Source organism: Haliotis cracherodii, unplaced genomic scaffold (genome assembly GCF_022045235.1).
Source record: "Haliotis cracherodii isolate W230 unplaced genomic scaffold, xgHalCrac1.p SCAF_4, whole genome shotgun sequence".
NCBI classification, from domain to species: Eukaryota; Metazoa; Mollusca; class Gastropoda; order Lepetellida; family Haliotidae; genus Haliotis; species Haliotis cracherodii.
In genome coordinates this window covers 35,032,245-35,052,999 of record NW_027266297.1, presented here as the reverse complement: position 1 = coordinate 35,052,999, position 20,755 = coordinate 35,032,245, and the positions used below count along the sequence as shown (strand labels likewise).

At 39.3% G+C, this 20,755-nt stretch overlaps 1 protein-coding gene across 1 annotated transcript in view; it reads left to right on the top strand.

Moving 5' to 3' along the window:
* LOC139480405 (serine/threonine-protein kinase Sgk1-like) overlaps positions 1-17,757 on the top strand; it is a 140,277-nt gene extending 122,520 nt beyond the window's left edge. Inside the window, exons 10-15 of the mRNA XM_071263470.1 lie at positions 3,199-3,285; positions 8,924-9,019; positions 10,176-10,283; positions 10,991-11,128; positions 11,259-11,316; positions 11,869-17,757. Of these exons, the coding sequence (XP_071119571.1) occupies positions 3,199-3,285; positions 8,924-9,019; positions 10,176-10,283; positions 10,991-11,128; positions 11,259-11,316; positions 11,869-11,984 (603 nt within the window). The 3' untranslated portion in view covers positions 11,985-17,757. The remainder of the gene's footprint in view (positions 1-3,198; positions 3,286-8,923; positions 9,020-10,175; positions 10,284-10,990; positions 11,129-11,258; positions 11,317-11,868) is intronic.
* Positions 17,758-20,755: the final 2,998 nt, after the last annotated feature.

Below are 20,755 nucleotides of genomic sequence, written 5' to 3'. Positions count from 1 at the left end.
TTTGCTTCTCATGCTATCAACCACTTGTTTGCCTGGTCCCGACTTCATTGACAGGCCATCTTGATATATACAACTCAAATAACATGCCATGACAGGTTAACTAGTGTAAAATGAAGGAGTCTGGGATTCTTTAACTTTTTTTGAGTAGTATTGCTATATATAACATATAAACAACACTCACTCACTCAGTCGACCACCTGTCTTTCTTCTACATAAAAGCTACTCACTCACTCTCATGTACATTCAGATCAATGTTGATAGTATGGCAGATACTAGCCACTGCAAATAAATAGCTTCATGGAAGTTCATTGATAACTACTGCCAGTTTTTTAGACAGCATGCCACAAGCTCGGAACCTGCGTGTGATCCCATCACATACGTGACCTTGAAAAGATGAGGTGTCAACATTCAGAAAATTGGCAATATCTATGCATAAGACCTAGGTTGTTAAGCCCCCATAATTTGCCAATATGGGAGAGGAGTGGGAAGGAAACTGACATGGGCTCCATCCATCGCCATCTATTGCCCCGCATATGCCACTCAGGGCTGATTAGTGAAACCATGGCTCACTCACATCAGCCTTCAGAAGAGTTTATCGTCTTAGAGTGTGCTCATTTGTACATAGGGACACACGGGGGGCCCAGTCATCTAAAGCCCTTCATTTCGCTGTGCAGAGTTGCGTCCCTTGAGTATGCAAGGAACTTATGATTGTGGCTTCAAATCTTGGTTTGCCCAGATGATGTTTCGAGGTTTGTCACCACCATACCCGTGCTCGTGGGTTTCACCAAAGTGGTAAACATCTTAAACCTGCATCACTTCAAGCTTCCCTCCCACATTAAGTTGACATGGTGTGATATAACTGAAATACTGTACAAGAGCGTTAAACCCAACTCACTCACTCTTGTCATCTGATCATATTGCAGGTGGACTGTATGTATGGAATGATGTCATGGGTTTCTTGCATATAGGGGTTTCTCTGATGCACAAATCCTCATATTGGGCATGATGGGATATATAACTGAGTCCCAACTACACCCCTTTTGTGTTACATTATACACAAATAGCTTCTGAAAGGGTTCTTCATAGTGGCCACAATCTGACATATATGACAATGACTCCCATATTCAACCCATCTGTGTCCAGACACAAATACATCCTGCTGTGACATCTGCATCCTACATGGGCTAATGATTTTTAGTATCTCGTCATCTTTTTTTGTTCATTTAATTTCATTGGAGAACTAAAACATGAATATATATTAAATGTGAAATAATGAACCAGCATGTATCTGGTATGATTAGATTGCACCATATGATTTACAATATATTCCATATGAATCATCATGGCCCTTCCGTGGTCTAGTGGTAGAGCGTCCGCCCAGAGAGAGGAAGGTCCAGGGTTCGAACCCTGTCCCTGTCATACCAAAAGACGTTAAGAGATGGTACTTGTTGTTACCCTGTCTGGCGCTCGGCATTAAGGGCCTAAAACAAGGACTGGTCGGCTTGGAGTCAGTATACTGTGTCTGAGTTGGGTATCCATGTTAAAGTGCAGTATGGTATGTAAGTGGGCCAGCACTATAAATTGGTGTCAATCCGGACTAGTAAAAGCAGCCACACACACACACACAGATGCATGCACGTGCAATAATCTTGGACACGACGTTGAACCCCATCTCACCTCACCTTATGGCCCTCTGGTGGCTAATGAACACACTGGGGTTCTCCGCTGCAGCCTGTTGCCCATATGTAGTAGAGGAATTGATGTGGTAGTTAGTGCCTGGTTGGAAACTGAAACATACCATCGTGGCAACTTCCAAACTTTCGGGAAGTTGTAATCTATCGGACCGTCATTCAGGCGATGTTTCTGACAGATCAAGATCTGAAAAATACTATCATGAAAGTGTATCCCGTTGATAAGCCGACCCCTTTCTACAGAATCTTTTTTCTGGTCCTCAAAATTCAGCTTACACGCGGTCATATACGGTAGGGTAGGTCTATGTCATTAGGGAAACCAGTAACTGTGAAACTGAAATGAATGATAAAATTTATGTGAGGGATTTATCTAGATCTGATTAGAGGTCGAGTTATTTGCTGAAATAAGTCACTATAATGCTTAGTTTTACATTGTGGAAATATATTGTAATCTATAGGTTGCCATGGTAACTGAAAATGTGGCACAGATTATTTTATCATCTATTGTTGCATAAAGAATTCAGAGTTGGAATAAATTTATCATGTCAATATCAATTTGATTATATGAGACAGAATGTTTTGAAAAGAAACGAGAAAAGGTAATTTCCAATCAAAGCCGCCAGGATAGATGGCAATCTTGTGGTTACAACTGTGCAGTTTCGGTCAACGGATTTTACAGCCAGTTGGAGTAGACCCAGATGTTTTTTGTCAATATGTCAAGAGTGATAGATTGTGGTACTTTAGAGGTTCTTGCGAAATAGGTCTAAATATCATCGCAAAATGTTCGATCTAATAAGTGTCCCATTTGTATTGGTATTCAAGATGCTATTGCATTTTCATTTCTCATTATTTTGTTGTCCCCAAATACCTACAAACAAAAAATTGCTGTTTTTTCCCCCTTTTTCCAGTACTTGAAATACACCCTATACCTGGACCTGTTAACATTCATGCTTCATGTGAATCACAGCCGTTGGCAGTTAATGGACAGTGCCTTAAACAGTTTGTTCAATGCTCTCAATGCTGCTGTCGAACCCATTCGACAGGCGCATAGTCGTAGGACACCCCCAAATGAAACTTGCTCTAGCTGTTTAATGTGTGTAGGCTTTTGGTATCATTTACGTGACATGTGAAATGCATAAATGCTCTGCTTGCAAAATGTCAAAACTTTCAGTTGTTTATTTTATACCTAAAAAAGAAAACATTGCGAGTAAGGAAAGTATCCGGACTAATTTCTGGCGTTCTTCTAAGCCTTGGTATGATTGAAAACATCAGGATATTTTTACATAGTAATGTGTAGTTTTCTATCTGGAATAAGTGTGCAAAATATTTCTTTAATTGTCCCTTGTTTAATGAAGCATCGACTGTTTGAATTCGTCCACCCTCTTTACAGTGCCCTAAAACAAGTCAGCCGGCTAAAGGTTGAGCGATATAAATTGTGAAAAATATACTGCTTAATTTAGTGTCATGTAAAATTCCTGTTTTCATGATGTTGTTTGTGTTGTTTCAGGGTCATGTAGTATTAACCGACTTCGGACTGTGTAAGGAAGGAATCGAAGGCATGGGGACGACTTCCACGTTCTGTGGCACTCCAGAGGTGAGTGGGTTATACATGTTCCTTTGTCTGTACCCAGTAGGGCTGGGACGTGTAACTCGGATACTTGGGTCGGGCGGGTACTGAGTAGTACCTGGGTACCCACCAGGGTACCTACTAGGGCTGGGACGTGTAACTCGGATACTTGGGTCGGGTGGGTACTGAGTAGTACCTGGGTACCCACCAGGGTACCTACAAGGGCTGGGACGTGTAACTCAGGTACTTGGGTCTGGTGGGTACTGAGTAGTACCTGGGTACCCACCAGGGCTAGGACGTGTTACTCAGGTACTTGGGTCTGGTGGGTACTGAGTAGTACCTGGGTACCCACCAGGGCTAGGACGTGTTACTCAGGTACTTGGGTCTGGTGGGTACTGAGTAGTACCTGGGTACCCACCAGGGCTAGGACGTGTTACTCAGGTACTTGGGTCTGGTGGGTACTGAGTAGTACCTGGGTACCCACCAGGGCTAGGACGTGTTACTCAGGTACTTGGGTCTGGTGGATACTGAGTAGTACCTGGGTACCCACCAGGGCTAGGACGTGTTACTCAGGTACTTGGGTCTGGTGGGTACTGAGTAGTACCTGGGTACCCACCAGGGCTAGGACGTGTTACTCAGGTACTTGGGTCTGATGGATACTGAGTAGTACCTGGGTACCCACCAGGGCTAGGACGTGTTACTCAGGTACTTGGGTCTGGTGGGTACTGAGTAGTACCTGGGTACCCACCAGGGCTAGGACGTGTTACTCAGGTACTTGGGTCTGGTGGGTACTGAGTAGTACCTGGGTACCCACCAGGGCTAGGACGTGTTACTCAGGTACTTGGGTCTGGTGGATACTGAGTAGTACCTGGGTACCCACCAGGGCTAGGACGTGTTACTCAGGTACTTGGGTCTGGTGGGTACTGAGTAGGACCTAGGTACTAGGGCTGGGACGTGTAACTCAGGTACTTGGGTCGGGTGGGTACTGAGTAGGACCTAGGTACCCAGTAAGGCAGGGACGTGTAACTCAGGTACTTGGGTCGGGCGGGTCTTCTGACTTTCATATGTTTGAATAAAGATGAAGCTTCAGTCATCTTCAGAGAATGCCTCACCAGATCGTTTCATACGTATATCTAAATACATATTGCCAGGGATACGGTCAAACTATTCCCATTCGGACATTTTGTACCCATCTCTTGAGACCTTCAGCGGGTACCCGTGTAGAGTAGGGTAATAGGGAGTTGGGTACTTAGGTCGTAATTTTGGACTCGTCCCAGCCATAGTACCCTGCACAGTTGGCACTGAGTTGTCCAAGATGTTGCAGTTTGTTGTAAAGCGTTTCGTAACTTATGTGTGCTTGAAACCTATTACTTATTACCAAGGGTTTAGATGTTGTTTGCCTGATCATGTTTTTATGTTTGAGAACACTATTCCCACGTCCATGGGTTTCACCAAAGTGGTAAACATCTTCAGACCTGCAACATTTGAGGCTTTACTCCAGCATGATGCTGACATGCTGTGATATAACTGGAATACTCCCCAAAGCAGTATTCACTCACTCACTCACTCACTCACTCACTCACTCACTCACTCACTCATGTACTGTTACCCATTTTGTTGTCTGACATATTTATTCCTCATTCCATTAACTGTTATACATTTTACTTTTAGGACCATGTTTGATAATACCAGATCATATATCTATTATTATTTAGAACTTAATCAAGAATTTTCAAAACATCAAGTGAGCTACAGAAGCTTTATTTTTATCAATACCAATTTTGGCCTTTAACTTTTCAATGAATTTATGAAAAAATACATGCCAACGCTATTTCCACCTTATTTCTAGAGTTTTTCCACCCTACATGAACCCTTCCAGCTCTTCATCATCCATACTTTACCTTATTTCCACTCGGTAATAGAGACTGACTGACTCGTCAATGGCTGGTGTCTCTGTGGAGTCACGCACACCTAAACATGACACAAACATTAGGCGAGCTGGTTGTTAGGTGGAGAAGAGAAAAGTTTTCTATGCATGTTGAACTAAACTTCCGCACTATTTTCGGCAGCAATCACATGTACGTGCACATTATTTGTAAATTGTCGTTCGAGATCAGAGACAACATAAATGCATTAGCAATGTTGGTTGAGATTAAATACAAATATTGAAGTCATGATTCCTTCTACCCTTCCCATTAATTTTGTGAAACACATTATTCTGCCTGGAACTAATAAATCATGTTTTGAGAGACGACATGCAAGTGATGAAGAAAGATCACTGCCATTTTCCTTCCGAAACTAATGTACGTAGTCCCACAATTTTAGAAAAAAATGTCATAAACAAAGAAAACTTGGCTGGACTTAAATAATTCCATGAGAGGTGGAGAACAGACGGTCCTGTGGTTATTGATTCGGGCGCCTGGCATAACTGCCAATAAGCTCTCCCATGTCGATGAGAGATGTATGAAGCATCATCTTCGCTGTGTGTGGTCCGAACATGACAAGGAATGCTGGATAAACACATGTCACTTGTCTCGGTTCTAAGTTCCCCGTGACAGGTTGCTGCGTGTGACGTCAGTGGTGGCGTGTGACAGTTGAACAAAGGCCCCTGTCATGTTTGTATCTTATCTGATTGCAGCAGTGAGAAGTGTCACATCCCCAATTGAAGCCAGAGTAGCTAATTATTCTGTATGATTGTGACAATAGTGCTCACACGATGACGTCTTGACGTGCCCCAGATTACCTCCATGAGCAGTGTAGGCAGAATGACGTGGGTCACTGATCAGTTATGGCAGCACTTTTATTTTGAGTTTTCTTTCGCGAAAAATCAATTTCTGCAATAATCTGAAAATATGTCCTCATAAAATCAGTATTCATGAAAATTATTCATAATTATTAACAGAATGGAATAATAATTGAATAGAAAGATACTTTTATAGGAAAGGATTCCTATTATGAGAGTGGCTGTATTTGCAATGCTTCTATAATGTTGCTGATCTCGAGATATCTTGGCATTATGGCATTTACAGGTGGCATATTGGTATAAATGCATAGTCTATTTATTTAGGGATTTCAAAATGTATTTCCAACTTTCCGGTTAAAACTTTTCTATCTGTTAGGATTTCCATTTTTCAAAAAGATGCCTTTTTTTCTGAAGACAACATCGGCCGTAATTATTGGTGATTCACTACATTTAAGAACTATTCTTACTTAAAGGATGAAAAGGAAAACTGGGTCTTTGTCTACACAGCTTAATGGCGGATGTAAGTGTGTACAGTGTGTAAGTGTTCCTGATAAAATAGTAATTTCAGATACAATTTCTTCCAACCATTGCATCAGATTTCTTTAAAGTGGTATCACTGGGTACGTTTCAACTGAATCACTGGTAGGTTGGGAGGAAACCTGTGCACAGCTGATTGCTATTTCCGGCTCAGTTTACGAGAAAATACACACGGTAATCTTAATCTCTGCATATAAAACAATGCCTTTGAGAGCAAGAAATACATTTAAAATGGTAAATCATCATGTCTAGTGATGTTTTATATCAAATTTCATACTTTTATTGACCAAGTTTGTTATAGGTCTACCTGTTTATTCACCTGAAGGGATACGATATGTTGGGGGTTTTTAAAGCGCATATTATACTCGATAAATCTTTTTTTACACTATGAATCATAAATAATTTCTATTCTAAACTTTTTTGAAACTCCGAAATGTGCAACATAGATCGTGTAGGTAGGCAGAGCATGTATACTATTTTGTTAGTCATCTACCACCTACGACTCAACCTTCGTTAAACCGCTGATCATCTATAACACTCATCAATTATTTGGACCCTGAAGGTAGCGTTGTAGCGAGGGATCACTGTATATGCAATAATCGTACACTGACATTGTGCACTAAAGTTTGTCACGACCAGGCTGGTGTAGGATCGCTATGAGTCAATCTCCAGCACTCGTTGTCTGTACACTCTGGTGTGGCTGTTCGGTTGTGAGTTACATGTGTCAATAATGGGGTGCACACAACTTTACACGCTGGAAGGGCTTTTACCTCTCAAGATCAAAGGTCAAGGGTTGTACATATTTTCAGCTTGTAAAATCTTGTACATGCTATATAGCATGACATATAGTGGAATCGGTCAAAAACGGACTCTAACTAAGTCGGATTTCTGTCAATGCCTGACCACGTTTAGTGTCCCAGATTTACTACATAGATACATGCTTTCAACCTGATCTGTATTTCCTATTTCGGGGGCATGAGTGACCCAGTCAGCTAAGGCACCACAATTCGCTGTGCAGACTTACGTCCCTTTGGCACACCAGAGACCAGTGGTCATGGGTTCAAATCCCAGTTCATCCCGATTATGTTTCTAGGTTTGTCAGCACCATACTGGTGCTCATGAGTTTCACCAAAATGGTAAACATTTGAGAGCTGCATCACTTCAGGCTTTCCTCCCACATTGAGCTGACATGCCATGGACCCGTGAAGATCCTGTTAGAATAGGTCTTCTGCAAGGCAACTATGCTTGTCGTAAGAGCTTGGCTACTGACGGGATCAGGTGGTCAGGCTCGCTGACTTGGTTGATGCATGTCATCGTATCTCAATTGCTCGATTATTTACAGACAGCCGTCATATAGCTCGAATATTGCTGAGTGCGGTGTTAAACAAGAAACCACCAACAACAGATGACACGCCATGATATGACTGGAATACTGTTCAAGCAATGTTAAAGCCAACTAACTCGCTCACTGTTTGCTATTTCTTTACGTTCTCCTATGATCTCATCATGTTCCTGGTGTGAATTATACTTAACTCCCCTGCCTCAATACAATCAGTAAATATCTGTAAATGCCAAACATGCTCAGTAAGCAGACAGGAAACTTTTTTCTGTTTTTCACAATGTCTGGCTTTCATAATGACCACAGTATTTTCAATCATGTGAGAGAACCAAAAAGAGCTTAGTAGTCAGATTGGATATGGATGTAGATGTAGATGTTGCATGATGCGTCTCATCTTGTCATGATGCATCCTACAATCCTACCTCACCCCCATACTCTGAATCACCCACAATCTGCTCTCCTCAGGGTCACAAACAGGAAGAGAGATATGAATCCTGGCAGTGGTAAAAATGTGGGGCACTTCTGGCCTGCCCGTGACGGAAATGTGGGTTCATTTTCTTCGGTTGGGAGCCATTTTAAAATGAAACTAAGGAAACAAATTCAACCACTTTTCTTGGAATAAACTTTTAGTCTGAGACAATGTTTGCCATAGTGAAAGCAGAGCTGTCATCTACTGCCTAAACAACTTGCTATTCAGTTTACTCACTTTAAGAGTTAATATTTGACCTCAGAACTCCATGGAGTTATGCTTGACTTGCCACCTCAGCATCTTTATTCCAAAACTTGTGTGAAAATAAATTTAAAATGTCTTGTAACCCTTGTCAGCCCCTTTCTTTGGCCAAAAATATGATATGTCCATAGAGAACTCAACTCATATCAGTGTAAGCCAACCATAAGCCTTGTGAACAACAGTTAGTCAAGTAAGTGAATTATTCTATGATTTGTTTAAGGCTGCTTATCTGGACATTTGTCCTGTTATTCCAACCAACCCCAACTCCTTCAACCCTCCCATACTCCTTTCCTCACAACGATGTTGTAAATTGCAGTATCTGGCCCCCGAGGTGCTACGAAAGCAGCCGTACGATAAGACAGTGGACTGGTGGTGTCTTGGAGCGGTGCTGTATGAGATGATGTATGGATTGGTAAGGAAGTCTTTAATTGCTTCTTGTTCCCTTCAGCCCTGGATCTTTCAGCCATGGACACTCTTGAAAACTGAAGTTGCACATGTGATGGCATCGGTGTTCAAATTTCAAATATGCCAACACTTGAGATGGAGATACAGTGGCAATTCTATCTCATTTGCTGCATGACAACAACAAAATATATTTTTTTAAATTACTTTGGTTAAAAACAGTGAAATGGAATTGTTGTTTTTGCTCGTGGAAGGTAACTTCATTCTCTGTGAAGGATGTGTTCCTTGTGTGAAGTCATCTTGACAGTGTTTTTATGATATAAAAAGAGTTTGGAACAGGAAATGTCTTGGATAATCGATGATGTAATAAACCCTGGTCAGCCTGTTGTAAAAAGCTGGAAGAGCAGGAAAACACATGCAGTTCTCATTTGAACTTCCCAATGCTGTCATTGTACAGTGTGCATAATTAACAAACTGTGGGGATTCCAGGTAAGAATTGATCCACAGCAGCCTATGCTGGTCGTATGTGGCGACCAAATAGATCAGGTTGTCAGGTCGGGTAACTTGGTTGTCGGCATGTCTTTGTACACCGATGGGATATGTCGTTGCTTACAATATCAATCACTGGATTGTCTGGTCCTGATTCGATTATTTACAGGCCGCCATCATATACTTGGAATATTGTTGAGAGCAGTGTTAAACAACCAACAAACAATCATTCAGAATGTCAATAAGAATATAGGGAAACGCAGTTTTATTGACTTAGGAAAGATTCTTGTTGCAAGTGTGGAAAGAAAGAGAATACAAAAAAACAACAAAAAAACAATTGAAGAGAAACATAAATCCAATCTATTTTATTAAACTGTGGTAAATCTATCCAGTCCTTTTTGTTCAAATATCTAAGTCTGCTTTGGAGTTGAAGCTTACATAAACCTAATCAATATAAGAATTAATTCTATTTTGGGAACAAGCATGAACAGTGAATATGATACAGTGTAACCTAAGGCTGTATTGGTTGGAATGACCTTCAGATATGTCAACTTTTCCTGTGCTGATTTGACAGGTTTCCAGTATAATGACATTATTGTATCACATATCATGGATGGACTCCCAATGTGCAGACAACAAATAGGTTGTTATAGCAGACAAACCAATTCTTTTTCCAGCCTCCGTTTTACAGTCGCGACACGGCGGAGATGTACGACAACATCCTGTACAAACCTCTACGACTGCGCACCAATGTCTCCTACTCCGCCCGGTCTATATTAGAAGGGGTAGGTCGCAATGATTATGTGTTTCAGGAGAAATCACTGAATGATCACTGTTGATTCACGCAGTAGAATCAGCAAGCCTTCAAGGGGTGAGTTGATTCTTCTTCAGGAATCAACAGATTCAAGATTTCTCAGATTTAAACCATGTCATGGTTGCTATGTAATTTCTCCATAATTTGGCATTAGGACCTATAGTTGCATTGGTTATACTTGGTGAGAATCAGTGACGAGTGAGTTCCTGGTTTGAATCAACTGTAACAATAGCTTGACGTCAGTATATTGGTTTCATGTTGTGAAGATACCTGGATACCTTATATCATCCAAGAAGTTTTCTGAAATCAATGAACAAAACCTGTTCAAGCAGATACATTTGGATGTACGAGTCAAAATTGAAAGCTGGAACTTTGCTCACATTGATGAGAATTGCCAGGCAAAAGAAAGAATACACCCATGTTTGATGGTGGCTGAAATGAAACACACAAGAAATGGTTATTAAATGGTGATGTATTAGAAACAGGTATCAAAGTTGAAATTTGGACCTTAAGTTTCGGCAACTGTTTCCAGCTAAGTAATGCTTTGATAATGTTTGTAGTTTATTTTAATAATCTAATTTTCAAGCGTATGCTTTCTTTTGCCCAGCTGTAAATGTGTGAGTGGGTCAGATTTAGTAGTATTGCATTCATGATGATGATGATGATGTTTATTCTCAGCTACTTCAAAAAGAGAAGGAGAATCGCACTGGCGCCAAGCGAGACTTCCAGGAGATTCAAAACCATGCCTTCTTCGTGGAAATTAACTGGGCTGACCTTGATGACAGGAAGGTCAAACCTCCGTACAACCCCAACGTGGTGAGTGGCGATGCAGGGATAACAGACATCAAAGATATATCTTGATACTAGTAAGAAATCAACACCCATTCCTCAAAAACAAATAGGTTTGGGGAAATAATTGTTAAATGTGCTGTTTTGTTTGTTTCAGAGTGGTCAGTTGGACTTAAAACACTTTGACCCAGAATTTGTTCGTGAGCCCATATCTGGTAAGTTACTGTGGAACCATGTTTTAATTAAATTAGAGTAAGTGTCCAGATTTCTGTTCCACAAAGGCACCTTTAGGCATATTTACTAATGACAGTCTTATCGATGAGACAATCTCAAAAACCATACTTTGATATTTACTAATGACAGTCTTATCGATGAGATAATCTCAACCCCCCATACTTTGATATTTAGTAATGACAGTCTTATCGATGAGACAATCGCAACCCCCAAACTTTGGTATTTACTAATGACTGTTTTATCGATGAGACAATCGCAACCCCCAAACTTTGGTGTTTACTAATGACAGTTTTAGTGCTGAGACAATCGCAACCCCCAAACTTTGGTGTTTACTAATGACAGTCTTAGTGCTGAGATCACTTTGTGGAATGGTGCTCCAACTGTACGCATCTCATCTACAACTGTCAGTGTACTTAATGCAAGTTGTAAATATGTTTTCTCACTGTTAACGCCTCATAACTTATTACACATATCAACACTAGTCTTGTTGATTTAGTTTCAAATCTCACGTCCTGCTGTCCTCCCTCCCACAGCGTCCATCGGCCGGTCAGCAGGCAGCTGCAAGCTTGTCAGCGCCAGCGTCATGGAAGCAGACGGCGTGTTTGAGGGCTTCTCCTACGTCCCACCGGCAGAGGATGCGTTTGGCTGACAACACATCGTGTATCTGCATTGTACATAGACACAGATGCAACTATTTTTTGTGTGGAGTGAAGACTGACGACTGAATGAATGTGTGATCGTTAATACACTGATGGGGGACGATATCCTTGTGTTTCAAATATCAGTCCTAACATCAGTGAATGTTATTTGCCTGATCACCTGCAGACAATTGACCCTCACGGCATAAAGCTGGACCTACTCCTTCAACATGAAAAGAAGCAGCCTGTTGAATGTCTAAACCTTTGTTATAACAAGGAAAAAGAATTTACACTTACTTGTAATCACTACTAGTACCTCTTGTATAGTGTATACTATTCAGGTTACAGAGGGAAGAATTTTACTTCAAATTAAACACTACTCAACATTTGCTAAGGATAACAGTCACCTTGAGTGTGGTCCTTAGCAAAAATTGAGTAGTAAGTGATATGCATATTGAAATGTCCATGAAATGCATCCATCTTTGATGGCAACTAATGAGTGGTAATACTGTTATGATATTACTGAATTTATGGCTCTCCTAGTTAATCAATCCATTCTGTATCGTATTTTCTTTGATTTCATGCTCAGCTTCAGTGCACAGCTAGGTCAGATAGGAGAGTTTTATGTGAAGCTGAGATTAGCTTTGTTACTACAGTATCTTGACTTAAGGAAGTGGTGTTTGTCATGAAGAATTTATTTGATTGACATGATGGCCAAACCTGTTGCTCAGAAATAGAATATTACCACAGCAATAAAGGTTGTCTGTAGAAATGGAACAGAATCACAAAAACAGAAATATATATTTGAGATTAGAGACGACAACTCCAGGTTTCTGGATCTCTTTAGTCTGTTTCGAATTGAGTTTGACCCGCACTCCAGGACGCCAGTCAACTGATCACAGCGATTACACTTCACAACAGCCGCAAGACATGGCCAGGACACTTACATCCTCAGGAGAAGACCCATAGGAATGGCCGCTTTGTTAGACAGGAAATGACAGCATCGAAATGTCTCAGGTTGTTTCAGGAAGTCTCTACCGTGGTCAACCCAATTCCAGGAATCCCCATTATCAAGTCACAGCACCAGGCTGTTATGGTTAGGTGGAGTGTTCAAGACAATTAGGTGTGAAGGTTTTCAAGCCTACTACCATTTTCCATATAGCTAGGATCTACCAATTCCAGGAATCACCATTATCAACTCACAGCATCAGACTGTCATGAGTAGGTGGAGAGTTCAAGACAATTAGGTGTGTAGGTTTTCAAGTTTACTACCATCTACCATATAGCTAGGATTTACCAATTCCAGGAATCACCATCATCAACACACAGCGCCAGGTTGTCATGGGTAGGTGGAGTGTTCAAGACAAAACGATATCAATGTTTTAAAGTCCCCTACCATCTACCATATTCCACCATGAGACAACCAACCATGGATCTAACACTTCCAGGAATCCCTATGTTAACATGCAGCGCCAGACCAAACAGTTGTTACAGGAGACTGGGTGTGTGAGACCAGCTGGTGCCAAGGTCTTTGAGAAAGCCAATAATGACTTGGGTAAACAATGGTGAGGAGACAGCCCCTACTCCCTCAGCTCTCAGACTGGCAGATTGGATGCTGATCTGGGTATTCAATACGACTGGCGCCGTAAACAGAGACTGTCCTACTCCCAGATTCAGGACAGATCTGTTTCTGTCTCAAGGAACATTGACCTCCCAATGTTGATCTCTTTCCCTTCAGGAAAATTTTTAACTTTTCCAATCCTTAGTGCCATTTCACATCAATCTAAGATAATAAGAAATATAACAATATGTCATTTTCATAAAAATGTTTTCCAATTATTGGTGGTGAAAAGCCTTTAACAACAATATAAGATAAAATAAAATATAAGAATCTTTTACTTTTAAGAAAACATTTTTACAAGTGATTGGTATTATGAATAAGCCTTTAACATCAATCTAAGAAATAAAATATAAGGATATGTCATTCATAAGCATGTTTACATGCCTTAACGTTAATATAAGGAAATGTCAGAATCTGTCAATCTAGTTTGTCACAGACACATAAATTTTCAGACAAAATTATATGGCTGCACTTTAATCCCTCATGACAATTTACAATTCATGAGTATTTCTGAAAACCAGACTTCATGATATCCTTTGTGAATTAATCTGACCTGAAGCCATTGTGTACATTCATTCTCTGGCAAATCATTTGACATTTTCGTGGCATGTCGGTTTTTTTTGCTGCACTCAATAATAAGAATCAATGCAAATTCCTCACTAACAGTTACTAGCATGTGTCGGAATTACATCCGACAAGGGCAGTTCCATAACAACGCCATCAAACACAAAATAGAATCTATTTGATTATCAGGCTTGCATATTCATTTAATGGTAGGAAAAATATTTGGTAAAGCAATTACTTGTCAATGTCATGATTAATTTGTTGAATTGCGCAATTTTATTTCCCTGGATAGTTAAGCAGCCAGGCTCTGTGCATGAATTTTCATGATTCGTTAATGCGTAAGTGAAATTGCCTGATGGATATTGATTACTGTGTGATGCAGCTTGTGGCTGAAGCGGCTGTGAAGTAGCGTCCAACGTTGATTACGCCATGTGATTGTGTCCGTCCCGTCTTACGTAATCGCCTTCCCTTCTTCCTTGTTACTGATGTAGATTCTGCATGTGGTACCTGTGCTGCTCTCCGGGATTATGTTTGTTCCAGTCGATGCTAGTGAGAGTCCGTAGCAGAGAGAGAAAATGGTAGCCCAACAGGTCATGTGCTTGCTTCTGAAATAGATGTTCCAGGTTTAATTCCCATATATCTTGGCCTCTTCTGCCATTGTATTGTGTGTCACAATCGAAAACATTTGTGATGTACAGTGATCCCTCGCTACAATGCTACCCTCGGGGTCCAAATAATTGATGAGCGTTATAGATGGTCAGTGTATATCTTGTTGCAAGAACTTTCAACACCAGCATACCATGATGTCTTAAGGGGTAGTCAGGTGGCCTGGGTTAAAGCAGAAGGCCTGGGTTTCATTCTCGTTGTTATAATTGGTAACCCCACAGGAAATGAATTATCAGGTTTTCATCCTAATGATTAAAAAATGAAAGGAGGGAGAAATTTTATTTATTTAGCACAAAATGAAATTTACTTGAACATGAATGTCAAGTTTGACTGTGCATTTGGTGTGAACATTTTATAATTAATATGTCATTGTCTTAAATCCTTTCTATCAGACTCTTGCTGCACTATGGCACGAGGTCTGCCTTCATTATCAATGAGGGCGGTCGGGTAGCCTAGTGGTTAAAGCGTTCGCTCGTCACTCCGAAGGCCCGGGTTCAATTCCCGACATGGGTACAATGTGTGAAGCCCATTTCTGGTGTCCCCCGCCGTGATATTGTTGGAATATTGCTAAAAGCGGCCTAAAACCATACTCACTCACTCACTCACTCACTCATTATCAATGTAAGCCAAGGCATGGGAACCCAGACTTGTTCACAAAGAAACCTCCCTGGAATCACTCGCTAAATTAGCAAAATATTCTTTAATGCTTTCTGTAATGGTGAAACATGTTAATCCTTCAAAACCAAAGATTTTGTAGAAAACATTATTTATCTCTAAATCTCTAAATGGGTAGGTTTGTGTTTTATGGGTTTTCGCAAAGATATCAACTGTTATGTAAATTGAAGTTGGAAAGTAGCATCTCCTACACCTATGATATGTATTGGAGTTTTATATTGAGACTGACATGGCATATCTATGGTGAAATGTTTTAAGGAGTATTTTGTTTGAATTCTTGTCACCATTTTCATCACTGTATAAACATTAACTACTGGTACCGGGTAGATTGAATATTTGGCAAAACTGACATGATAAATTATGATTACGGTAATCATATTGTTAAGAAGACCACTATTATATTCCTAGAAGATAAAACTGCACACCATTTGTAGTACACATAAGGAATTCAACATATAAAATTTGATCTGGTAGTTAATAGTTTAATTCCTTGTTGCTAAATTGTAAAGATACAAACCATTTTAACTCCAAATGATAATACAGTCAAACGATATTGACAAAAGAGGGGTGCTTATCAAAACCATACACAATGAGTTATATCTGTTTGCAGAGATAGAGTGCCAGTGAACAAACAAAAGTTCATGAAACTAAAAAACATTTGTTAATTGTTACATGGAAATATATACCCATTATGCTCACCTGTTTTCTGTAAAAAATAATTGGTAATATACGCAAGCAAATACAGACTGTCATATAAATTGTCAGGCATTGTTCCGGGCAGTCAGAAAGATTACGTACAGATTGGTCTAAATGTAAGTCAGGGGGTGCAATACTGGAGCAGGGCGTCGAATACATCGAATACGGTAGTCGTGTTTGTGTTATGAAATTGATAATATCATGGGTGCCCTAGAATAACATGATTAATCATGATAACAGAATTATCAGGCTGCTTGTGCAGTAACAGTGCGACAATGTGTCAGGACAGTCACTGACCCCAGTAACAACAAGCGGTTGTCAACGGCTACAGCATAAGATACCAAAAGTTTTCTTCATAAATATTAGCGATCAATTAGTGTCCTTGTTTCATTTTCTCAACCAAATTAGTAATATGAAACTATCAGTCTTGACCTGTATGAATCTGATTCCTTGAGATCATCGAAGTATTACATGTAATCAAAGTCCCTTTTGACTTTCGCAGGGATATATTCCGGTATTTTGTTGTGATTTGCTGCATGTAGTATGTATGAAGACCGTCTCCCGTGTGTGCTACAGCTGCCGTAAGTGGCCCACCATTGATGATGTACCCAAGGGCCAGGGATGATGGTGAAAGAAATCATCTTTTGCTGAATAAACTTGACAATATTAATCTGTTCTCGAATATCCTTGAAAAGAAGAATCTATTCATGAAGATCCTTGCAGAGAAACAATTGTATGGTTTGAAGCACTGACTCAATAAATATTCTGTCTCAAACACAACAGGTCAGACCATTCCAGAATATTAAATGGCTTCATTTTCTTATTCATAGACTTCCCAGTGTTGATGTCGGAGTCCCTCTGAGGCACCCCTGTATATTATACAAGGGCCAATGATTAGCGTAGTACCACTGTTGTGTTTTATACTCAAGCTGAGACCGGTGTATTGCCATGTAACAATCTATCACTGTAACTCCTGTTGAGTTACTACCAAATCGCTTGTAAAATATCATTTACCGAAAAGTCAATTTTCATTAATTCAATAATCGTATTTCACTTTAAAAATACTTTTAAGACAGTTTGAGATTAAATGTGTTTTATTGGTTTGGAATGGATTTTAAAATTTGATTCTTGCCTTTGGTTTTATGAGGAAATTTGTTTTAAGTGATATCCAATATTTTGATATTTGAGTGCAAATTAAGTTATGCTTCTTCTAGAGGCTATTGTTTGGTTTGTTTGAAAAAAAAGATTTTGCCTTTATGGCTTTATTCAATCTTTTTGTAAAGCTTTTGTAAATCACATTTCACCTAGATAAAAAGTTTTGAAGATGGATGCAGTCTAGGTACAAAAATCAATTGAATTAATCCGTAGAGGTCCTTTCAGCATGTCTGTCACAGATGAGTAGTATTAGACTATCTCGGATACCGTGTATAACTCTCCAGTGCTCTTCCATTAACAAATGCCATGCTCCAGACAGAAATATGGGAATAAAATATTTATTTCCCCGGGAATAACTCCATGTCAGTACCAGGGATAAGGGCAACAGGAATGTTGTGGAGACAAATTGAGAAAATATCTTTTCTTCCATTCAGTTTGATTCTGTCAAATTCTTACACACACCAGTACCAGAATCATGAGGCTGCTCGAGGCCGTCAGCAGTGTTGGAAACATTATCTTTGCCTTCCAGTCAAAGAGGGGTAACTACAAGAATGGTTCTTCTTAGGAAAATTAACCATTTTCTGTCAATATTATCAGGATATGTAGGACATTTTAGGATTTGGAGCATTTCAGGCCAGCTTCCCCCTCGCTATTAAGGTTGAAGTGTTGAAGGCTGAAGCAGGTTCAGCCAAGTAAGGAAGTAAACAGTATTATTCCATAGTGAGAAGTCGGACTGTAAGTAGGGCAAACTACGGTTGTAACAAACTCAAAGGGACCACCAATTTTAGTATATGATAACTGTAGTTCATAATAAGCATACATGTATATGTAGCATATATACAGGAGATGGCTGGAACAAAAAACAAACAAAAGTTTAGATATGTACTCCAAGTAACTTACACTAGTTGACAATATTTAAGATTAAAAGAATTGTTAAATGTGTACCAATTATTGTTGATATGTTTCATTTACAAATAAATATTGATGTTACTCAACAAAAAAGTTTCTTTAATAATCAAGGTCATTTCCTGTGGATTTCTTTAGTTTCAAATAGAATGGGTTTTCTTGAAAACATTGTTCTCGTCTTAAAATTAACCAGCTGGAGTACTGATAATACAAATGTAATGGGTACATGTCAGTCATGAAACGCTGACATCGTCAGTACTTCACAGGTTTGTATACACTGTGTTCTTCCAAGATGGAAGGTGGTGTATACAAACCCATGGAAGTTTGATGATCCATGCAGCAGAAGCAGATATGTATTATATCACATAGCTTCAAGTACTTAATACCATATTCCACGTAATAAGCGCCCAGGGCGCTCTCAAAATTAGAAATAGGGGGCTCTACTTAGAATATTATTTTGGTGAAAAAAACAGAGTTGAAAGATAAATTTTGTTGTTTATGCTGACAGCCTGAAATGTTTATGTACGACAGATATATTTTTAATGAAATAAATTCCCATAATTTAGGGTGCATATAACACACGAGTGCATATTATACACGAAATAAAGAAGTCTTGTGTACATTGATCAATCGGAAGGGGTGCTAATTGGGATTGTTCACTAGCCAATATCTCAGCTAATTCCGCTGTGGGCGCTAATTGCGTCCAATACGGTAACTCAATTTCCATTTATTTATTGTGATCAGTTAATATCTGAACCTCATCGAACCAAATTTGTCTCATCTGTAACCAGTTAAGCGTATGGGTTGATTAACATAATGGTAGATGTGAAACATGTTACCATTACCCTGACAATGATGATACTCAATAAATATGTGTTCACCAATTCCAGTTTTGTAATTCATCAGCCATGCAAGCAGTCAGTCCAAGGGAGATAACCCTGTAAGCCCCGTGAAGTGTACACCTATCCAGAACAAACATTCCATTTCATGTTCCATTATTTGTTGAGCAATGTTCTTCCTACATATCAGAGCATTCCACACAATATGATGTTTTTAGCATCAGAATTTATGTAATTGACAAAATAATATAAATTAATCCTGGTTGAAATTATACAAAATATTTTACTTTTATAATATGTCAATTGAGCAATATTTACCTAATGTTATTCTACACTGTTTACAATTGAGTAACTTAATCTCACTTTAGATGTTTCATTGATTGTATGAAAAAATGATGAATTAAGTTTCCAATTGTTCTGCATTAAGCAGGTATACCCTCTGTTTTAACCCTTTGTTGATGAAATCTATATTGGTATAGTGTTGATATTGTGTATATGTAAATAATGATATAACAATAACCAAGAATCGAGGAAATTATGTACATAGTTTTTAATATTTGCAATATGTATACTACGGAAATAAATCATGCAGGTACGAGTCAGACAAGGTTGATATGGCCAAGTAAACTATTGAATATTATCATTCACGGTTTGGGCCTAGGTCTACAAGGTGATCTTAGGACTACTGCGATTGTAACTCCTCACTTTAACATAGACTTTCGACAGTGTGTATTCTGTAGTATGAACTAGGCGCCATATTCACACTTTTAATTATGACATATGAGGAAATCACTCACAATCTTAACAGTTTTGCATAATACTATAATTACAGGGCAATGACGTCACTTGGTGATAATGCAGTGTCGTCATGGTTTAATGCCCTGTGAAGATCCGGGTTAGAATTGGTCTAAGAACCCATTTTTGTCATAAGAGGCGACTAAGGGTATCGGATCGTTGGGCTCCCCGACTTTGTTGATGTATGTCATCTATCCCATTTCTGTAGATCGATGCTCATGATGTCTGGATTGTCTAGTCCGGACTTGATTACATACATATAGCTGGTATATTGCGGAGTGTGTCGTTAAACAACAAACAAATTGTATGTAAGCTATTGCGGCACTACTCTGAGTCACTTTGCAAAGGACTTGATTCACCAACGACAGTTCAAATTGCCCAGAAGCACAAAATTATATCAGCAGACATCCTAAGGTTTTGGAAACTCTGGCAAGGTATAAAAATATTTTTGAAGTTCCGATTTGTTTTGTGTGATGTTTTAGTTGTATATTTTAATCTGTGTTTTTCATAGATTCGATGCACTGTTTCAATGAAATGTACGAATGCTTCCTGGATTCCAGAGATTGTGACTGTCAAGATATGGGAATTATTATTCTACGACATTTTCATACATTTGCGGACAAAATTATGGATGCAAGTGTTTGGCATGGATTGAGAATGGTATAAGCCATGGTTGTTTTCAAATATTAAGAGTACAAATATGACTTCCTCAGTTCTCTCCCACTGTATGCAATACTTCCTTGCCAAAAATGTTTTTTTATTACACAGGATTCACACCTAGATAAATAATTTTTGGCCAGTTTGAGATCAATCTCTGTCTTATGTTTCCTGAAGTATCTACCTGATAAGACTTTTTATTGTTTCT